The 21,630-nt window shown below is 40.7% G+C and overlaps 1 protein-coding gene across 1 annotated transcript in view; it reads left to right on the forward strand.

Moving 5' to 3' along the window:
• The window catches only part of LOC122693186 (phosphatidylcholine transfer protein-like), a 62,370-nt gene extending 46,638 nt beyond the window's left edge, over nt 1-15,732 (forward strand). Inside the window, exons 5-9 of the mRNA XM_043900756.1 lie at nt 7,610-7,724; nt 11,259-11,338; nt 12,754-12,925; nt 13,916-13,983; nt 15,089-15,732. Of these exons, the coding sequence (XP_043756691.1) occupies nt 7,610-7,724; nt 11,259-11,338; nt 12,754-12,925; nt 13,916-13,983; nt 15,089-15,154 (501 nt within the window). The 3' untranslated portion in view covers nt 15,155-15,732. The remainder of the gene's footprint in view (nt 1-7,609; nt 7,725-11,258; nt 11,339-12,753; nt 12,926-13,915; nt 13,984-15,088) is intronic.
• Nucleotides 15,733-21,630: the final 5,898 nt, after the last annotated feature.

Consider the following 21,630-nt stretch of genomic DNA (forward strand, 5'->3'; position numbering starts at 1 on the left):
CTTTTCTTTTGTCCAAACAATGGTACCCAATCTTGATGAGATGCTCCTTTGATACTGGTGACTGTATAGAGAAAGCAACTATCTTAAAGATTTATGAAATGTATAAAGACACTTCAAATATTAATGTCTTTACTCTAAAATTTAGCTCTAATAAAACTTACTGCTTTCAAAATGAAAAAAATGATAAATTATGGACCAGGCTTATATGGAATAATTATTTCACAATATTCACATTTGTAAAATTATTTGGAAACTTATGAAAATAAATTAGGCATGATCTTTCCATAGCTTTAAAATTGTATTCTTTAAAATAAGAACAGTCAGTCAGTTCAGTTACTCAGTCGTGTCCAACTCTTTGTGACCCCATGGACAGCAGCATGCCAGGCCTCCCTGTCCATCACCAACTCCTGGAGCTTGCTCAAATTCATGTCCATTGAGTCTGTGATGCCGTCCAACCATCTCAGCCTCTGTTGTCCTCTTCTCCCCCTGCCTTTAATCTTTCCCAGAATCAAGGTCTATTCTAATGAGTCAGTTCTTCTTGTCAGGTGGCCAAAGTATTGGAGTTTCAACTTTAGCATCAGTCCCTCCAATGAATATTCAGGGCTGATTTCCTTTAGGATTAACTAGTTTGATCTTGTTGCAATCCAAGGGATTCTCAAGAGTCTTCTCCAATACCAGAGTTCAAAAGCATCAAATCTTTGACACTCAGTCTTCTCTATAGTCCAGTTCTCACACCCATACATGACTACTGGAAAAACCATAGCTTTGTATATACCAACTTTGTCAACAAAGTAAAGTCTCTGCTTTTTAATATGCTGTTCAGTTTGGCCATAGCTTTTCTTCAATGGAGCAAGAGTCTTTAATTTCATGGCTGCAGTGATTTTGGGGGCTAAGAAAATAAAGTCTGTCACTGTTTCCATTTTTTCCCCACCTATTTGCCATGAAGTGATGGAACCAGATGCCATGATCTTAGTTGATGACTGAGTGACTTTCACTTTCAAAATAAGAACATCACCCATTTATACCATGTTACTTTCATTTTGTAACATATGTTACAAAGAATTATTTATTTACTTAAAAGAAATATGTCTCATTCCAAAAAAGCATAATACACATTCTTTTCAAGTGCACAGGGAACATTCTCTACAACTGACCACCTACTAGAGGACAAAACAAGCCTCAACAAACTTAAGATTTATAGAAATTATTTCAAGCATCTTTTCTGACCCTAATGGCATGAAACTAGAAATCAATCCCAGAAAAATGAAAAAAAGAAGAAACAATTACATGGAGACTAAACAGCATGCTACTAAAAAGTGTTCAAATGATAAAATCAAAGAAGAAACTAAAAAATACTTCAAGGAAATTGACAACGAAAACAGAACTATACAAACACTGTGGAATGTGGCAAAAATAGTTCTCAGAGAAAAGTTCATAGTGATACAGGCCTTCTTTAAAAAAATAAGAAATCTCAAGTGAATAATCAAACTCACCACCTAAAATAATAAGAAAAAGAAGAACAAACAAAACTTCAAGGAAGCTTAAGGAAGGAGTTAATAAAGTTCAGAGAGGAAATCAATAGAGATAAAAATAATGGAAATGGAAACATCAATACAACCAAGACCTGGTTCTTTGAAAGGGTAAATGAATTTGATAAAACTCTGGCCAGGCTCAGCAAGAAGAAAAGTGAGAAGACCAAATAAACAAAATAAAAAGTGAAAGAGGAAAAACAACTGATACTGAAGATATATATATATATATATATATATATATATATATATATATATATATATATGAACAATTATATGCCAACAGATTTGACAAATTAGAAGAAATGGACAACTGTCTAGAATCATACAGCTCACCAAAACTGAATCAAGTAGAAATAGATTGCTTGAACATACCAATCACTAGAAGTGAAATAGAATCTTTAATTTTAAAAAAAATCTGTACAAATAAAAGTCCAAGACCAGATGGCTTCACAGGCAAATTCTCCCAAACACACAAAGAAGAATTTAGACTGACCATTCTGATACTCATCCTAAAGTTTGAAGAGAAAGGAACATGCCCAAAGACATTCTATGGGGCCACCATCATCCTGCTACTAAAACAAGACAAAGACATTACCAAAAAAGAAAATTACAGGCCAATATCTTTTGATGAATATACATACAATAATTCTCAATAAAATATTTGTAAATTGAATTGAACAACACATAAAAAAATCATGCACCATGGCCAAATGGGATTCATCCTAGGGCCACAAGACTGGCACAACATATACAAATAAATCTGTGATACACCACATCAGCAAAAGAAAAGACAAAACCACATAATGATTTTAATAGATGCAAAACAAAAATTTGATAAAATTTCACATCAATCCATGATAAAACTCTTATGAAAGTGAATATAGAGGGAACATGTCTCAATATAATTGAAACTATTTATGATAAATCCACAGCCAACATAAAAATCAATGGTGAAAAGTTGAAAACCTTCCTAATAAAATAGGGAACAAAACAAGGATGCCTACTCTCACCATTTCTCTTCAACATAGTATTGAAGACATGTGTCTTAGCCATAGCAATCAGACAAGAAAAATGAATAAAATATATTCAGAATGGTAGGGAAAAGGTAAAATTGTCATTATACACATGTTACCTAATACTCCATATACAAGACACCAAAGACTTCACACCAAAATATTAGAACTTACAAATGAATTCAGCAAAGTAGCAGGATACAAGATTAACATATGGAAATCAGTTGCATTTCTTTATACTAACAGTCATATATCAGAAAGGGGATTTAAAATTTAAAAAAAGCTTTTAATAATGAACCAGAAAAGTAAAATACCTAGGAAAAAACATGACCAAGGAGTTGAAACACTTACATGCTGATAAATACAAAACATTAATAAAGGAAATTAAATAAAATTAAAAAAAATAGAAAGGCATCCTATGCTCTTGGATTGGAAGAATTTTGTTAAAATGGCCATACTACCCAAAGCAATATGCAGATATAATGCAATGTCTATCAACATATTCATGATAATTTTCCCGGAATTATAGCAAATAATTCTAAAATTCATATGGAAACATAAAAGACAAAGAATTGCCAAAACAATCCTGAGGACAAAGAACAAAGCAGGTGGCATAACCTTCAGAAAATATTACTTAGCTACAGTAATTAAATCAGCATGGTACTGGCACAAAGACAGACATTCAGGTCAATAGAATAGAATAGACAGCTCAGCAATAAACTCACATACCTATGGACAATTAATCTTTGATAAAGGAAACAAGAATATTCAATGGGAAAAATGCAGTCTTTTTAGCAAGCGGTGTCAAGAATGTTGGACAGCCACTTGTAAATCAATGAAGTTAGAACATATCCTCACACTATACACAAAAGTAAACTCAAAATACCTTAAAATTTAAATATAAGACAAGACACCATAAAATTCCTAGAAGAAGCAAAACATTCTCTGAGTTAAAGCATACAATGTTTTCTTAGTTCAGTTTTCCAAGGCAATGGAAATAAAAGCAAAATAAACAAATGGAATCTAATGAAACTTACAGGATTTTTCACAGCAAAGGAAACAAAACAAAACAGAAAAATGAACTATGGACTTGGACAAGATATTTGTACTTGATGCCGCTGACAGGGCTTAATTTCCAAGAGATACAAACATGCCCTGTAATTCAATAACAAAAACCAAACAACCCAACCAAAAAATGAGCAGAAGATCTAAACAGACATTTCTCCAAAGAAGATATATACAGATGGCCAATGGGAACATGAAAAGGTGCTCATCATCATGAATTATTAGATGAAAATCCAAACAACACTGGTACCACCTCACATCAGTCATAATGGACATCATTAAAAATCTACAAATAATAAATCCTGGAGAGAGTGTGGAGAAGAAGGAACGTCTTAAAACTGTTGGTGAAAATGTAATTTGATTCAGTCATGGAAGAAATTATGGAGGTCATCAAAAAGCTAAAAATAGATTTGCCATATGATCCAGCAATCCCACTCCTGGGCATATAACCAGTAAAACTATAATTCCAAAAGATAAATGTACCCATATGTTCATAACAGCACTATTTGCAATAGCCAAGACATGAAAACAATGTAAATGTCCACCAACAGATGAAAGGATAAAAAAGATGTGGTGTGTGTGTGTGTGTGTGTGTGTGTGTGTGTATATATATATATACACTGAGCCATTATAAAGAATGACATAATGCCATTTGCAGCAACATGAATGGACCTAGAGAATATCACACAAAGTGAGGTTCAAGTCAGAAAGAGAAAGACAAATACCATATGTTATCACTTATATACGGAATCTAAAGTATGACACAAACGAGCATGTTCATGAAACAAAAACAGACTAACAGGTATAGAGAACAGACCTGTGGTTGCCTGGGGGAGATGGAGAGGGGGTGTGAAGGATTGGGAGCTTGGGACTCACAGATGCAAACTTTTACATATAAGATGGGTAAACAACAAAATCCTACTGCATAGCCCAGGAACTATATTCAATATCCTGTGATGAATTAAACCATAATTGAAAAGACAATGGAAAAGAAGATATGTATATCTATAACTGAGTCACTTTACTAAACAACAAAATGTAATACAACATTGTAAATCAACTGTACTTCAATAAAAAGTTTTAAAAAGAGAAGAAATATACCATGTACTGCAATTAGGTTATTTGTGGATTTTAGCATTACATGCCAATTACATTTTCTTCACATTTTATAATTTTTCTTAATGAATATGAATTATTTTTATAGTCATGAAAATTCACTTTATTATTTCAAAGACAAAATGAAGTTGTGAATATGTTTGCTGAGGGCCTCTTTCAGAGGAAACGATTCTTTGATGTAAGAATTTGGATGGGGCTGCTAAACACCTGAAAAGAACATTTTGTTGATGGACAAGGAAAGCTGTCATCCCACAATTTGTCCTCCGGTGTTCTGGCATTTCTCAGTCCTGCTATGAAGGGAGTGTTTAGAGAAAGTTGTCATAATAGTTCATTCTTGGGTATTCACGTAAATCATATTGTTTTATTTTTCTCTTCTTTAAGGGCTTTCTTTTTTCTTTTCTGTAATAGTACAGGACTGAAGTCGCTAAGGGCTAAAATTATCAATACATTCAGGAGGGATGGGAACTAGTTCCAGGAAGCAGTTTGTCTTCATTCATCCAGATAACCAAAGCTAATCCATGTGAAGCTGGGGAGATCATAATCTCTATACATAGCTATCCTTTTTGCTCACTGCATATAGAAAATGGGGCTGCAGTATTCCTGAACAGAAGTTTTCTTCCCAAGCTAACTAAAACGTGTGTGGGTGTAGATGTGTGCTGGGTATAAAGCCTCATCCTCTTCCCATCTGTGAACCTGATGGGAGGAGACAGGAGAAGGAGGACTTTTCTCTTGAGTCCTGTTCTTCCTGTGGGGCATCCATGGCACAGCACTCATGGGGGTCAGACCCACCAGCTTCTCACTTGCTGGTTGGAAACACTTGGTATAATGCCACATATTCTTAGAGCTGAAACATCCTTATGAATTCAGTTTCAATTTACTTCCCATTTTCTGCCAGGTACTTTCACAGACATCTGAGATTCCTAAACTGACAATTATTGTCATGCCACCTAAGTCAGGAGACCCTTAAAGCCTCAGGATCTCTAGAAAGATTTCCACGTTTACACCTTGACTTCACATAAGTTCTTGGAAGTGTTTAAGAACGTGGGTTCATTCATGTTTGGTTAGCCAATAGGACTCCGTTAGCACCTGGAAGTATAGGTACATGTAAAAGGTTCGTTTTTGTTTGTTTTGTTTGTTTGCTTTTGTACTGAAATTAGTCATTAGTTTAATCTTAAGAAAGAACCCTTTGGCAAGAGGGTCAGGAATTGTACAATAAATCTTTTGGCAGTGGGGCTAGGAATAAGTTGCCATTGTACAGAGAGTGAAGTGTATCTACTCCAGCCTACATCCTCACAGAATATGGCTTAACATGAAAACAGGAAAATCTCTTGTACTTAGAAATCTAGAAATGATCTTTTTTTCTGAATAAAAAGGACTAGTATGGTTTGAAGCTGGTGCTTCTTCCCCCATTTTGTTCTTCTTCTTCTTCTTTTTAACATTTTTCATTGGAGGATAATTGCTTTACAATGTGGTGTTGGTTTCTGCAACACAACAGCATGAATCAGCCTCAAGTATACATATATCCCCCCTCTCTTGCACCTCTCCTCCATCCCTCCCCCGTTTCATCCCACCCTTCCAGGTTATCACAGAGCACTAGGCTGAGCTCCTTGTGTTATATAACAGCTTCTACTAGCTTTCTATTTCATATATGTTAATGGATATGTTTCAATGCTACTCTCTCAATTTGTCCCACCCTCTCCTTCTTCTGCTGTATCCTCAAATCTGTTCTCTATCTACATGTATCCCTTTTTCATTCTTTTATACACAAGTTTTATAGAAAAAAAAAGCAGTTGCTGAAAAATTTCATCTTGGAATTGGTAAAACAATAATGTCTTGGGTTTCATTATGGCCCTTGGCTATCTAAAATAGTCTAAACTCTGCCTATGTGACATTTCCTCATGAGTGTTTAATAACTCAACTCAAGACGCTCAACACTTCAAACTCAACATCCTCAAAGTAGAACTCTTGGTCAGCCCACAGATCGCCACCTCTGCAAGCTTTCTCTCTCTCAGATCTCCCATCTACCTGGTTGTTTAAGCCAATGTTACAAGATTTGTTCTAGCTATCTCTGTCTCTACGGCCAACCTGTCAGCAATATTCTGTTGACATTACTTCCAAAATGTTTCCCTAAATTACTGACTTCTCCCCATCAGCATCATTACCTCTCTGGCCAATCATCAACCTCTCTTCTCTGGATCATTGTCCTGGTCTTCTTACCCATCTCCTTACTCATTTATGATCTATTTTCTACCAAGAAGCAAGAACTATTTTTTAAAAAATCATTTCCCTATTTTAAGTTATTGACTGGCTTTCCATAGCTATTAGAATAAAATCTTTTTGCCCATTGCCTTGGCTCACAAAGCCCTTTGGACCCAGCCCCCACTACCTCTCTGACCTCAGCTCCTATCACTTTTCTCCATCACAGTTCTCTGGTCTGCCTGACTTTTTGTTCTCTGAGTAAGAAAATCCATCAGTCTGTGGGCCCTCTCCCTACCAGAAATTGACTTTTCTCATCTTCCCATGGCCAGCTCCTTCTAATACTCAGAACAAACTCTTCTGATGAATCCCTCATAGAGACATTCCCTAAACACCTGATGATATACAACAAACCACCAGCCCGCCAAAACTAGACACCATTTATCACATAACCTTCTTTTATCCTACTTAAATTACCTGGGTAGCTAATCACCAGCACCTGTGGCAAAGAACAAATAGAACTATGACAGCAAGATCAGCAAGATCTTCACCTGTTTTCTTCACCATTGCATTACCAAGACTGCAGAGGTGTTCAGTAGTGATACAGCACAAGCAACTATTTTTCATATGCTGTGTAATAGCAACTTGGGAATCAATAGTTTGTTTCTACCTGTTCTCATTTTACAGCCGACTGGACTTTATGAGTATAAGATCATTGGTACTCTGAGAGCTTCACCAGATCTACTTGCAGATATCTGTATGGATTTAGGCTATCTAAGACGGCAGATCCCACAGATTACAGGTGAGTGACATATATTCCTTTTAAAAAATCAATTAGAAGGTAGAATCTATTGCTATTTTATCTAACCAACAGAGATCAATAGGTTTAGTTTCTATCATACTATGTTCCATTTTAAATTTTGGCTTAAATATCTGAGGTGCTGGGCTGAAATATGCCTTCAATATTTCTAGGACTTCCTTGTTATACTTTAATAGATTCACACTCCTGTTTGAACTTACTACAAGTTTGTTGTCTTGTGTATATATATATATATGAGATATATACAACTGGAAGAGCATGGAAGGCTTCTTGGAGGAGGTGGTTTCTGAGCTTTGTTTTAAAAATTGAATCAAAATTTTATAAACAGCAAGAATATACACACATGGTGAGGTGAAAAGTGAAGGGTGAGTGGGTTAAGGACATTTGGTCCAGGGAACAGTATGAGTAAAATGAGGAAGGCATGAAACAACATGAATTTTTTTTTTTTTTTTTGATCTGTGAGCAGTTGGGTGCTTTTGGGTTGTTGGGGTAGCAGAATCTGGAATTAGCCTGGGAGGAGAGTCCAAAGACCCAAGGGCCTAGGCTGGCCACCTGACTACACTTCTTAGATTTTTCCCTAAAAATGATGGAGAGTTATGAGTGGCATTAGATAGGGGATCTTTCTGGCACTTAGAGTGGGGAGTGGTCTCTGCTATCCCAGGCACAGTAGAATAGATACAGCTAGCCCAGGGGCCAGAAACCCTGCCAGGCACTTGCTGTGGTTAGGAATCTTGGTTGCAAGGAAGAAAAGCTAACAAATTGCAGTGTAATGAAGGGAAAAAGTGTTTATTGGTTTGTGATGTTGAAACTCCATGGGTGTCTGGTTTCCAGGATAGCTGTACACAATACTTTGTTTCTCCAGCTTGACTCTGTTTTCTTCTGAATTGACCACATTCTCAGGCAGATCCTGTGTCACGCAGAGAGGCCACCAGAAGATGCAGGCTTACATTCTAACCAAGTACACAACCCCAGAGGAACAGGAACTTTCCTACTGATGGCGTCCAGAGTCTCAGGATTGGCTCTTATCGCCCCAGCCTGGATCATATATTATTTCCTTGGGGATGTTTGTCATGGTTTAGGGCCACATACTGTTTTCAAATACTCTTACTTTATGGGGAATGGTGGTGCCATATATTCAAGGAAAAGCCAGATGTTCTCCGTCCATCTCCCTACCAGTTATGGTTCAGTCATGTGCTGTAGCCATTTACAGAGCTTCTGATGTGTGGTACTTGATATCAATAGTCCACACTATGGAGTATGCTCCAGAGGCTGCAGTAGGTTGACTTCTCTGGAATAATCCTGAGGTTCGTAACCTCATTCTGGCCCTCCCAGATCTTCTATAAGCTGCCTGAGAACCTTTACAAAGCCACTTTTGGGCCTAAACTTGCTAGAGTGGCAAGCCAAGATTCTGTCCACATATGCCTTCCCTAATCACTGTGACCATGTTTTGCTCATTTTCCCAGCCCTGAAATTAACACTGAATCAGTCTGGGAATACCAGACCACCTGACCTGCCTCTTGAGAAATCTGTATCCAGGTCAGGAAGCAACAGTTAGAACTGGACATGGAGCAACAGACTGCTTTCAAATTGGGAAAGGAGTATGTCAAGGCTTTATGTTGTCACCCTGCTTATTTAATTTATATGCAGAGTACATCATGAGAAATGCTGGGCTGGATCAAGCACAGGCTGGAATCAAGATTGCCGGGAGAAATATCAATAACCTCAGATATGCAGATGAAACCACCCTTACGGCAGAAAGTGAAGAAGAACTAAAGAGCCTCTTGATAAAAGTGAAAGAGGAGAGTGAAAAAGTTGGCTTAAATCTCAACATTCAGAAAACTAAGATCATGGCATCTGGCCCCATCACTTCATGGCAAATAGATGGGGAAACAGTGGAAACATTGGCTGACTTAATTCTGGGGGGCTCCAAAATCCCTGCAGATGGTGATTGCAGTCATGAAATTAAAAGACACTTACTCCTTGGAAGGAAAGTTATGAGCAACCTAGACAGCATATTAAAGAGCAGAGACATTACTTTGACAACAAAGGTCCACATAGTCAAGGCTATGGTTTTTCCACTGGTCATGTGTGGATGTGAGAGTTGGACTGTAAATAAAGCTGAGTGCCGATGAATTGATGCTTTTGAACTGTGGTGTTGGAGAAGACTCTTGAGAATCCCTTGGACTGCAAGGAGATTCAACCAGTCCATCCTAAAGGAGATAAGTCCTGGGTGTTCATTGGAAGGACTGATGCTGAAGCTGAAACTCCAATGCTTTGGCCACCTGATGTGAAGAGCTGATTCATTTGAAAAGACCCTGATGATGGGAAAGATTGAAGGCAGGAGGAGAAGGGGACAACAGAGGATGAGATGGTTAGATGGCATCACTGACTCAATGGACATGAGTTTGAGTAAACTCCAGGAGTTGGTGATGGACAGGGAGGCCTAGTGTGCTGCAGTCCATGGGGTCTCAGAATCGGATACGACTGTAGGACTGAACTGAACTGAACAGCCCTGTTTAAAGCAAATAGTGGACAAGGATGGAAAGGATGATGCCCTGAAGGAGAATGAGATTCTGGTGCAAGAAGGGGAGAGTCATAGCAGAGCAGGCCAAGGTAGCAGATGTCCACTCATTCCCTTCCTTTCAGGTCATCGTCAGCTCTTGTAGTGATGGACTGATACATTCTTTACTCAGTGGTCTGCTTCTAATAGGTTTTCTTTCTTTCAAAACCTGAATTAAATAACACATTTCTGTGCCATCAGCACCGTCTCAGGGGATTCTCTTGGTTCCTTCAGAAGTTTAGGCTTGGCTCCTTCTCTAAATGGTTTGTTAGAAGCTTCCCACACAGCTTGCAGGCAGATGCTGTATACTTCATAGCATCTCTTTGCTCTCTCTCTCCAAGAGCTGATGCTACTTGCACACAGTAGCATGGTGGATATTAAGGAAATTTGGTCCCTGTAACTGTGACATAAAGCAATGTGGGGGAGAGACAAGAAACTTAGAGTTAACATAGTTAAGCCACTTCCTAGCTTTTTAGGAAGGACACTAACCTCTCTGGAAACTTCATTTCTAAACTGGGTTGCTCAGTTCCAGGATACCTGTAATATGTCACAAAATTTAAGATAAGGAGAAAGGTCACAACAGGAAAAATTATTGATACTGTAGTGCCATCTGATGATTACCAAGATTTGAGAACTTGAAAATTTATTTTTGGATGCCTAATTTTGTTTCACTGCGTTCTGTCTTAGAATGTTGTTTGTGGTATACAATGAACAAGTTTTGTTGGGTTCTTTTATTTTTACTGTTTTTATATCTACCAGACACTGTCCCTGGGCAACAAGATTTCAGTGGTTCTAAATATATGACTTTCCCTAAAATTCAATGCCTCATGACTTAGTGATTTATTACCCTACAGGGTTGTCATATCAAAGTTTCTTGTTAATTGAAGCCAAAGGGACTTCCAGATGCAATAACATCTTTTGAGTTGTTGGTTTTTTCACTTTGCTTTGTTTAATAGAAGCCTATGAAACAGAATGCAATGGAGAAACAGTGATCTACATGAAAATGGAGTTCCCGTTTTTTTTGTCCGGAAGAGATGTATCCTTTTCGAACACATACTATTAGTCAGCTTTCTAAGTGTTTTTGTTCCCCATGGCCATGACCCAATGGCGGTATATCCAGAAAGTGTGGACAACATGATCTTTGACTCTTGCATAAGCATCTGCTAAAACTGTTTCTTTTTGTGTAGCTTTCAGAGACCTCAGAGTGTGATTTCTGGGTCAGACTCCATGGAGCATCTATAACTGTGGGAAGGCAGCTCATACTTTCCTGAGAATTTTCCTAGAAAATCCTTGTACCACAGATTTGGGGGCCTGAAAACAACTTTTCCTTAAGGGTATTCAATACACTCCCTTGGTCTGTAGAGGAGGAAGCTGGGACCCAGAGAGTTAAAGTCACACACACACACAGGCGGTTAGCAGCCGACTCGGGGATGGAGCTCAGGCCCCACATTTCCAGCTCTCTCCACCTCCCCTCCTCCCCCAGCATTGGCTTTGGGCCCTGTGTGTGTGTGTTTCCTGCTCAATTTCTTCAAATCTAATTATCTTCCCTGTAATAGGGCCATAGACATAGTGGCTGGTCTGTGAATCTTTATTGAGGTGAAATGATTGTATTACTCTTGGTGAACCAGAACCAGTGAGGACATATGCCTACTAATATTTGGGTATCCATATATCTCCCTATGGTCACCAGGTGTAAGTAACCTTGTCTGACGATCCTCTGTGCACAGAGGTCAATGATTAGGGCTTAAGGGGAGGACAGAGAGCAATGACCCCACTGTTTCCTGAGTGAGATTCTGCTCCAGTCTTTCTCCAATGCCCCCACCAAGCCTGTCTACAGGCAGTGTTACCCTCTTTTCCTGCACAGTGAAGCTGAATCTCAGCAAAATTAAGTTGCCCAGGATCACAGCTGATAAATGACCAATCCTCTGAGATCTCATTGCTTTACTGGAGAAAGGAGGAGTGAGTTCCCCTCATAATTAGAGCTGCAAGGAATCATTGACAAGCGGGTAATGCATGTCTTGAGCTTCCCAGGTGGCCCAGTGGTGAAGAATCTGCCTGCCAGTACAAGATATGCAGGAGCTTTGGGTTTGATCCCTGGGTCAGGAAGATTCCCTGGAGGAGGACGTGGCAACCCACTCCAGTATTCTTGCCTGGGAAATCCTATGGACAGAAGAACCTGTCAGGCTACGGTCCATGGGGTCACAAAGAGTCAGACAACAGTTGGGAACTGAGTATGTACACAATGCCTGCTATGAAGAGAAAACACCAGGTGGGAGGCCACAGGGTTTTGCAGGGAAGTTAGGCAGACCAGGTAGGAAGTGAACTGACAGTTTAAGGGAGCAAACGCCACGTGGAGGCAACAACATAATTTCCTTTTGCTTCTGACTTGTGGGCTTTCCTTTTATCCTTCTGAGAGGCTTCCCTCTTGTCTCGCCTTGACCGGCAGTGCAGTGCGTCTATGTGCAGCAGAGGCGAGAACTGGACTTCAGGGGGCGGAAGGTGCAGGTGGTCCTGGCCAAGACCACCTCGGTGCCACAGTTCCCAGAGAGGTCAGACTTCATCCGCGTGAGACAGTGCCGGGTGAAGCTGGCCGTGGAGAGCAACGGCAGTGACCGGAGCAAAGGTAAAAAGACGTCATCTGTTGGTGTGCTGCTGCGCCCTGTGAAGTATGAGCAGTCCCTGTGAGGCCCATAAAATGCATGATGCATTTTCCCTGAGGTCAGAGACTGGGCATGGGTTCAAAGGAAACAGAGGAGACTCAGTTCAACCCTGAAGTTTGGCTACAATGCAAGGTGGATGTTTAAATCTGATCAACCTATTTTTTACTTACTCTTGCATTGCCCAGGTGAAATCAGAACATCGAAGTGAACCAAAAGGTTTAGGAATTCACTTCAGGCTGCTCTTGTACTGCACATTCTGGCTGGAAATGGGCAGGAAGGCTAGTGGGACCATCTCTGAGGAGGTACCGCTCACTCAGCAAAAGCTAAGAGACTCAGGACCTGTCTGCCTTGAGTTCCATACTCAGGAGAGAATCTGGGAGGGGTTTATGTGGCCACCTGCTGGACTGGAAGGGGTGTGGCCTTGAGACTGCAGTAAAGTCTGAACAGTAGTTCTGATGTGTGTTAAATCTGCCACCTTGGGTGCATCACCCCACTCTACTAAGTCTCAGTTTTATCATTTATAAACCAGAGTTTAATTTTATCAATTTTTATAATTAAGATAATTGAGAGAAATAACTAAATGAGATATATATCCAAATATCTAGCACTTATGCTATGCTATGCAATGCTATGCTAAGTCACTTCAGTCATGTCCAGCTCTATGGACTGTAGCCTGCCAGGCTCCTCTGTCCATGGGGATTCTCCAGGCAAGAATACTGGAGTGGATTGCCATGCCCTCCTCATCTAGCACTTGCCGCGGGTTTAATAAATAGCAGCAGAATGTGCCTTGGCTGTTTGCCAAAGTGTGTGCATAAGTCTCCCATAAAGGAGATGGGAGAGTCCACTTGAACTGTGTGTTACCTCCTTCCTGAATTCCTTGGCCTGCATATAAACCTGGATGTTTGCTGCTGTATTTTTCCTCCTTTTGAACTGCCCTTCCTTTCCCTCTCTAGTGTTCATTTACTACTTCATAAACCCTGGTGGCTGGATTCCATCCTGGATGTTCAACTGGGTTGCCAAGGTGAGACCCCCAGCGGCAGGAGTGGAAGTGAGCCTGACAGATGTTGACTGAGCCTGAGGGGCTGTCAGACTGAAGAGACGTACAGTCTCGGGCCTCACGATGCTCTTTGATGAAGCAGCATGGTTGACTGACTCTGGTGAGGACTGGGGTTGCCAACACCTAGGACCGAGGTTGGGACAAAAGACCAGAATCTTTACCTGGAATATCAGCTCCACGCTACTTTCCCACCAAGATCCCGCCAGAATCACTGACTGGAACCTTTGGACAATAACCTGCTCCTTGTAGGAACAAGGGTGCCTGTGGATGCTGTATCTGCTTATGGAGGAGTTAGGCCAACATGGCTTGGGAGACAATGAGATATGTTCAAGCCTGGGGAAGCCTCCAGTTTTGTTTTTGTGTTTTCTTTCTATAAGGAGCAGGGACTTCAGTGGTATGCAGATCACTCATGGAGACCATTCAGTCTGCTTTGTGAGGTCCTACTTACAGGCTGGTGGGCTCACCAATTCCCAGGGAGAGTGAAAAAGTACACAAACTTGAGTAAAACACATCATGCTTTGAATTCTGGTCCTACTTCTGACTATGTAATCTAGGGAAGCCATCAGTTTCTTCCCTCCAAAAAAAAATGGGGATGGATATTTCCACAATGTGTAGAAGGAGTAACCAAAACAACATTTGGGGAAACTCTGGGCAATGTTCAACACTAACTAAGGGATGACATATCCCGCCTCTTGCTCCCAATTCTTACCAATTTCTAATTCTGTAAAGCAAGTCCTTTTTTTCATCTTTTGGAAGAATCACACAGCCCCGCCCAGTCCCATTTCCTGAGTTTTCTATTTCTTTTCAAAAACAGTGTCTTAGAATTATCTTAGATTTCTATTAACAAATGCTAAAATATGCAAGGTCTGACAACTGTGGCCCCTACCTTACCTGTGCCCTGAGTCTTTCCTTTTTCATCATCAGTGACAACATTCTGTTGAAATTTTATCAGGAGCCTATTGTCATATTTATTATTCCCCAAGGCATCTTCCTTCACCGTTGCCACATCTTGAGAATCAAGGGTAGTTGCTGTGAGGACAGAGTGATGACAATCTCCTTTTCTTTGCAGAATGGAATTCCTGGCTTTCTTGCTAACCTGGAGGATACCTGCCTGAGGTACCAGAGGAGAACCTGAGAGATTTAGGAGCTTTTTGTTTATGAATGATGTCCCTGGAAGTGCCACAACTACTGATGCTCAGCATGTCTGTCATTTTTCCATCTCAGAAGCCTGCACACTCTCCAGAACCTTGTGCCCAAGTGTGCCAGCCTGATGCCTAGCTTCCTTTCCCATCCTCCCCACTCTGTGACACACCGCCTTGTTTCACTGTAGAATGTGGGTCAGATTCAGAAAACCCTTGCTTGCTTACTTTTTAAAAGGGGAATCCTCAGGAGGGAACCCAGTCATTCTATTGTTCCATTCTAGGGGGATGGTGGGTGGAGGACTGATAACACTGCCTAAGAGTGACTGACCCGAGCAAGTTGTCTCCCTCCCACATGTGAGTTTTTGCAACACAAGAGGGTGACTTCTTCTTGCAGGTGCATGACCTTCAGAGTTGACTCACAGTACAGCAAGAGTGGAAGATTCATGTCCATTTCCTTTTGGCTTTGCTGACTTGATTTGCCTGACTTGAAATGATAATCTACTAAGCCTCTCTGCATTTCTATTTGTAGAGGATTGTGAGCAGTTTTGATTTCAAATCATTTTGAAAAATGTTGCAGACCTGACTACGTGTATAGTGTGGTGACAGTTATCCCAATACTGGTGTCTAGGTTTTTCTCTGCCACTGGAGAAGGCTGTCTGTACCTCATTAGCTCTGAATTCTGGACACTGAGGCATCAAGACAGCTCTGGCAGTTAAGAGAAACCAACCTGTTTTACACACAGGATTGAAAAAGTTGTCTTTTAGGCAAGAAATGGATTTCTCTTCTAGAATGTTTGGAGATGTAGGAGGGATAATTGTTGTTGTTGCTCAGTCATATTTGACTCTTTGCAACCCCATGGACTGCAGCATGCCAGGCTTCCTGTCTTACACATCTCCCAGAGTTTGCTCAAACTCATGTTCATTGAGCCAATGATGCCATCCAACCATCTTATCCTCCATGTCCCTGTTCTCCTCCTGTCCTCAATCTTTCACAGTAGAAGGGTCTTTTCCAGTGAGTTGGCTCTTTGCATCAGGTGACCAAAGTATTGGAGTTTCAGCTTCAGCATCAGTCCTTCCTATGAGTATTCAGGATTGATTTCCATTAGGATTGACTGATTCGATCTCCTTGCAGTCCAAGGGACTCTCAAGAGTCTTCTCCAGCAGCACAGTTCAAAAGCATCAATTCTTCGGTGATCAGTCTTCTTTATGGTCCAACTCTCATATCTGTACATGACTACTGGATAGAAAACATAGCTTTGACTGGACAGATATTTGTAGGCAAAGTGATGTTCTACTGTCAGGGCATCTCACTGGGTTGAGAGTGGCCTGCTGCAGGTTAAGGGGCACTGGCAGCAGCAGTCCTGGGAGGCACAGCAGGCATACTGGTGTAAGACCTTTAGGAAGAAGCTGCCATTCCCCCATCATACAGTCAATAGCCTACCATAAAGACTGCTAACTCTAGGATGGGCTGCCTTAGGCCAGACTACAGCACAGCCCCACCTACCAGCAGAAAATTGGATTCAAGATTTACTGAGGGAGGAGGAGCCAAGATGGCAGAGGAGTAGGACAGGGAGACCACTTTCTCTCCTACAAATTCATCAAAAGAATAACTGAACGCAGAGCAAACTTCACAAAACACTTCTGATCGCTAGCTGAGGTCATCAGGCGACCAGAAAAGCAGCCCATTGTCTTCGAAAGGAGGTAGGACAAAATATAAAGGATAAAAAGAGAGACAAAAGAGCTAAGGACGGAGATCCGTCCCGGGAAGGGAGTCTCAATAGAGGACGTTTCCAGACACCGGGAAACCCTCGCACTGGCGGGCCTGGGGGAAGTGTTTGAATCTCGGAGGGCAACCTGACTGGGAGGGAAACAATAAATAAAACCCACAGATTACGAGCCTAAAAGCAACTCCCAGCAGAAGTACCCCAGACACCCGCATCCGCCACCAGCAAGTGGGGGCAGAACGGAGAGGAGCGGGCGGCATTGCTTGGGGTAGGGTCGGGCCTGAGTGCCCTGAGGACAATCGTAGGGAGCTTTTGTGAGTTGCCAACTTAAACTGTGGGACAGCAAAAGAGAGGGAGAAAATTAACTGGCCCAAACACACTGCCGGCCGTTCGCAGAACAAAGGGACCGAGAAAGTCCAGAGAAGAGCTCGCAGGCTGCGGATCGGCCCAGCCCCGCCGGAGGCAGGAGGCAGGGGGGAGGGGAAAGGGGCAGGCTCGGCCCCAAGGACCGCATCCCCTGCTGCACTGCAAACAGGCCTCCACTTTCTAATCAAAGACCTCCTGAGATTCTGGATGGTCAACATCCACCGGGAGGGTCGCGGCGAGACACAGGGCGCAGGCACCCAACCGGCACGGGCGGGGACTGGGGCTGGGGACACGGAGGGCAGAAGGCGCATGCACCCTACTGGCACCTGCGGAAACTGAGACTGGGACCACGGAAGGGAGTGGGCGCGCCGCACCCGGGGAGAGTGCACCCATCAAGCCCCTGGCTGCCTGGACCGCTCTGACCGGGAAGGCACAAAGAGCAGGCGCAACTTTTTGTTCCTCGCTTTTGTGGAACACCCAAGGGCTGGAACCGCGCGCAGTGCAGGGCGCGCTCCATATAGAGCAGCCGGGAGCCTAAGCAGCGCAGAGGGAGAAAGCAGCGCCAGCCCCTCCCCGCAGCGCCAGCCCCTCCCCGCAGCGCCAGCCCCTCCCCGCAGCGCGACGGAACTAGCTACCTGAATAAGACTCCACCTCTGCCCGCCTGTGTCAGGGCGGAAATAAGGCTCTGAAGAGACCGGCAAACAGAAGCCAAATAAACAAAGGGAACCGCTTCAGAAGGGACCGGTGCAACAGATTAAAATCCCTGTAGAAAACACCGACTACTCCAGAAGGGGCCTGTAGATACTGAGAAGTGTAAGCTGGAACGAGGAGCTATCTGAAACTGAGCCGAACCCACACTGACTGCAACAGCTCCAGAGAAATTCCTAGATATATTTTTACTTTTTTTTTTTTAGTAGGAAAAAATTTTTTTTTTAATTTTTTCTTTTTTATTTTTTCTCTTTTATTTTCCTTTAAAATTCCCTATTACTCTCAAATTACTCCTTAACTTTCATTTTCATAGATTTTTACAATTTTTTTATTTAGGAAAAAGAAATTTTTTTTTCTTTCTTTCTTTTTTTTTCTTCTTTTTTTTTCTTTTTCTCTTCTATTTCCTATTTTTCTTTTTCTCTTATTTCTTTTAAAGTCCTCTAGTACTCCTCTACTACTCCTTAATTTTCATTTTCAATACACTATAACCTTACAAAAAAAAAAAAAGAGAGAGAGAGAGAGAAGCCCTATTCCAGACACAGCAATCTAAATAAGATGAAAAGGCAAAGAAATACCCAACAGGTAAAGGAACATGAAAAATGCCCACCAAGTCAAACAAAAGAGGAGGAGATAAGGAATCTACCTGATAAGAATTTAGAATAATGATAATAATAATGATCCAAAATCTTGAAAACAAAATGGAGTTACAGATAAATAGCCTGGAGACAAAGATTGAAAAGATGCAAGAAATGTTTAATAAAGACCTAGAAGAAATAAAAAAGAGTCAATTAAAAATGAATAATGCAATGAATGAGATCAAAAACACTCTGGAGGGAACCAAGAGTAGAATAACGGAGACAGAAGATAGGATAAGTGAGGTAGAAGATAAAATGGTGGAAATAAATGAAGCAGAGAGGAAAAAAGAAAAAAGGATCAAAAGAAATGAGGACAACCTCAGGGACCTCTGGGACAATGTGAAATGCCCCAACATTCAAATCATAGGAGTCCCAGAAGAAGAAGACAAAAAGAAAGGCCATGAGAAAATACTCGAGGAGATAATAGCTGAAAACTTCCCTAAAATGGGGAAGGAAATAGCCACCCAAGTCCAAGAAACCCAGAGAGTCCCAAACAGGATAAACCCAAGGCGAAACACCCCAAGACACATATTAATCAAATTAACAAAGATCAAACACAAAGAACAAATACTAAAAGCAGCAAGGGAGAAACAACAAATAACACACAAAGGGATTCCCATAAGGATAACAGCTGATCTATCAATAGAAACCCTCCAGGCCAGAAGGGAATGACAGGACATACTGAAAGTAATGAAAGAGAATAACCTACAACCTAGATTACTGTACCCAGCAAGGATCTCATTCAGATATGAAGGAGAATTCACAAGCTTTACAGATAAGCAAAAGCTGAGAGAATTCAGCACCACCAAACCAGCTCTTCAACAAATGCTAAAGGATCTTCTCTAGACAGGAAATGCAGAAAGGCTGTATAAACGTGAACCCAAAACAACAAAGTAAATGGCAACGGGACCACACCTATCAATAATTACCTTAAATGTAAATGGGTTGAATGCCCCAACCAAAAGACAAAGATTGGCTGAATGGATACAAAAACAAGACCCCTCTATATGCTGTCTACAAGAGACCCACCTCAAAACAAGAGACACATACAGACTAAAAGTGAAGGGCTGGAAAAAAATATTTCACACAAACGGAGACCAAAAGAAAGCAGGAGTCGCAATACTCATATCAGATAAAATAGACTTTCAAATAAAGGATGTGAAAAGAGACAAAGAAGGGCACTACATAATGATCAAAGGATCAATCCAAGAAGAAGATATAACAATTATAAATATATATGCACCCAACATAGGAGCACCGCAATATGTATGGCAAACACTAACGAGTATGAAAGAGGAAATTAATAGTAACACAATAATAGTGGGAGACTTTAATACCCCACTCACAACTATGGATAGATCAACTAAAGAGAAAATTAACAAGGAAACACAAACCTTAAATGACACAATGGACCAGCTAGACCTAATTGATATCTATAGGACACTCCATCCCAAAACAATCAACTTCACCTTTTTCTCAAGTGCACACGGAACCTTCTCCAGAATAGATCACATCCTGGGCCATAAATCTGGTCTTGGAAAATTCAAAAAAATTGAAATCATTCCAGTCATCTTTTCTGACCACAGTGCAGTAAGATTAGATCTCAATTACAGGAAGAAAATTGTTAAAACTTCAAACATATGGAGGCTAAATAACATGCTTCTGAATAACCAACAAATCTTAGAAGAAATCAAAATATGTATAGAAATGAATGAAAATGAAAACACAACAACCCAAAACCTATGGGACACTGTAAAAGCAGTGCTAAGGGGAAGGTTCATAGCATTACAGGCTTATATCAAGAAACAAGTAAAAAACCAAATAAATAACCTAACTCTACACCTAAAGCAATTAGAGAAGGAAGAAATGAAGAACCCCAGGGTTAGCAGAAGGAAAGAAATCTTAAAAATCAGGGCAGAAATAAATGCAAAAGAAACTAAAGAGACCATAGCAAAAATCAACAAAGCTAAAAGCTGGTTTTTTGAAAAAATTAACAAAATTGACAAACCATTAGCAAGACTCATTAAGAAACAAAGAGAGAAGAACCAAATTAACAAAATTAGAAATGAAAATGGAGAGATCACAACAGACAACACTGAAATACAAAGGATCATAAGAGACTACTACCAGCAGCTCTATGCCAATAAAATGGACAACTTGGATGAAATGGACAAATTCTTAGAAAAGCATAACTTTCCAAAACTGAACCAGGAAGAAATAGAAGATCTTAACAGACCCATCACAAGCAAGGAAATCGAAACTGTAATCAAAAATCTTCCAGCAAACAAAAGCCCAGGACCAGATGGCTTCACAGCTGAATTCTACCAAAAGTTTAGAGAAGAGCTAACACCTACCTTACTCAAACTCTTCCAGAAAATTGCAGAAGAAGGTAAACTTCCAAACTCATTCTATGAGGCCACCATCACCCTAATTCCAAAACCAGACAAAGATGCCACAAAAAGAGAAAACTACAGGCCAATATCACTGATGAACATAGATGCAAAAATCCTTAACAAAATTCTAGCAAACAGAATCCAACAGCATACTAAAAAAATCATACACCATGACCAAGTGGGCTTTATCCCAGGAATGCAAGGATTCTTTAATATCCGCAAATCAATCAATGTAATACACCACATTAACAAATTGAAAGATAAAAACCATATGATTATCTCAATAGATGCAGAGAAAGCCTTTGACAAAATTCAACACTCATTTATGATTAAAACTCTCCAGAAAGCAGGAATAGAAGGAACATACCTCAACATAATAAAAGCTATATATGACAAACCCACAGCAAGCATCACCCTCAATGGTGAAAAATTGAAAGCATTTCCCCTGAAATCAGGAACAAGACAAGGGTGCCCACTCTCACCACTACTATTCAACATAGTGTTGGAAGTTTTGGCCACAGCAATCAGAGCAGAAAAAGAAGTAAAAGGAATCCAGATAGGAAAAGAAGAAGTGAAACTCTCGCTGTTTGCAGATGACATGATCCTCTACATAGAAAACCCTAAAGACTCTACCAGAAAATTAC

Source organism: Cervus elaphus, chromosome 5 (assembly GCF_910594005.1).
Source record: "Cervus elaphus chromosome 5, mCerEla1.1, whole genome shotgun sequence".
NCBI lineage: Eukaryota > Metazoa > Chordata > Mammalia > Artiodactyla > Cervidae > Cervus > Cervus elaphus.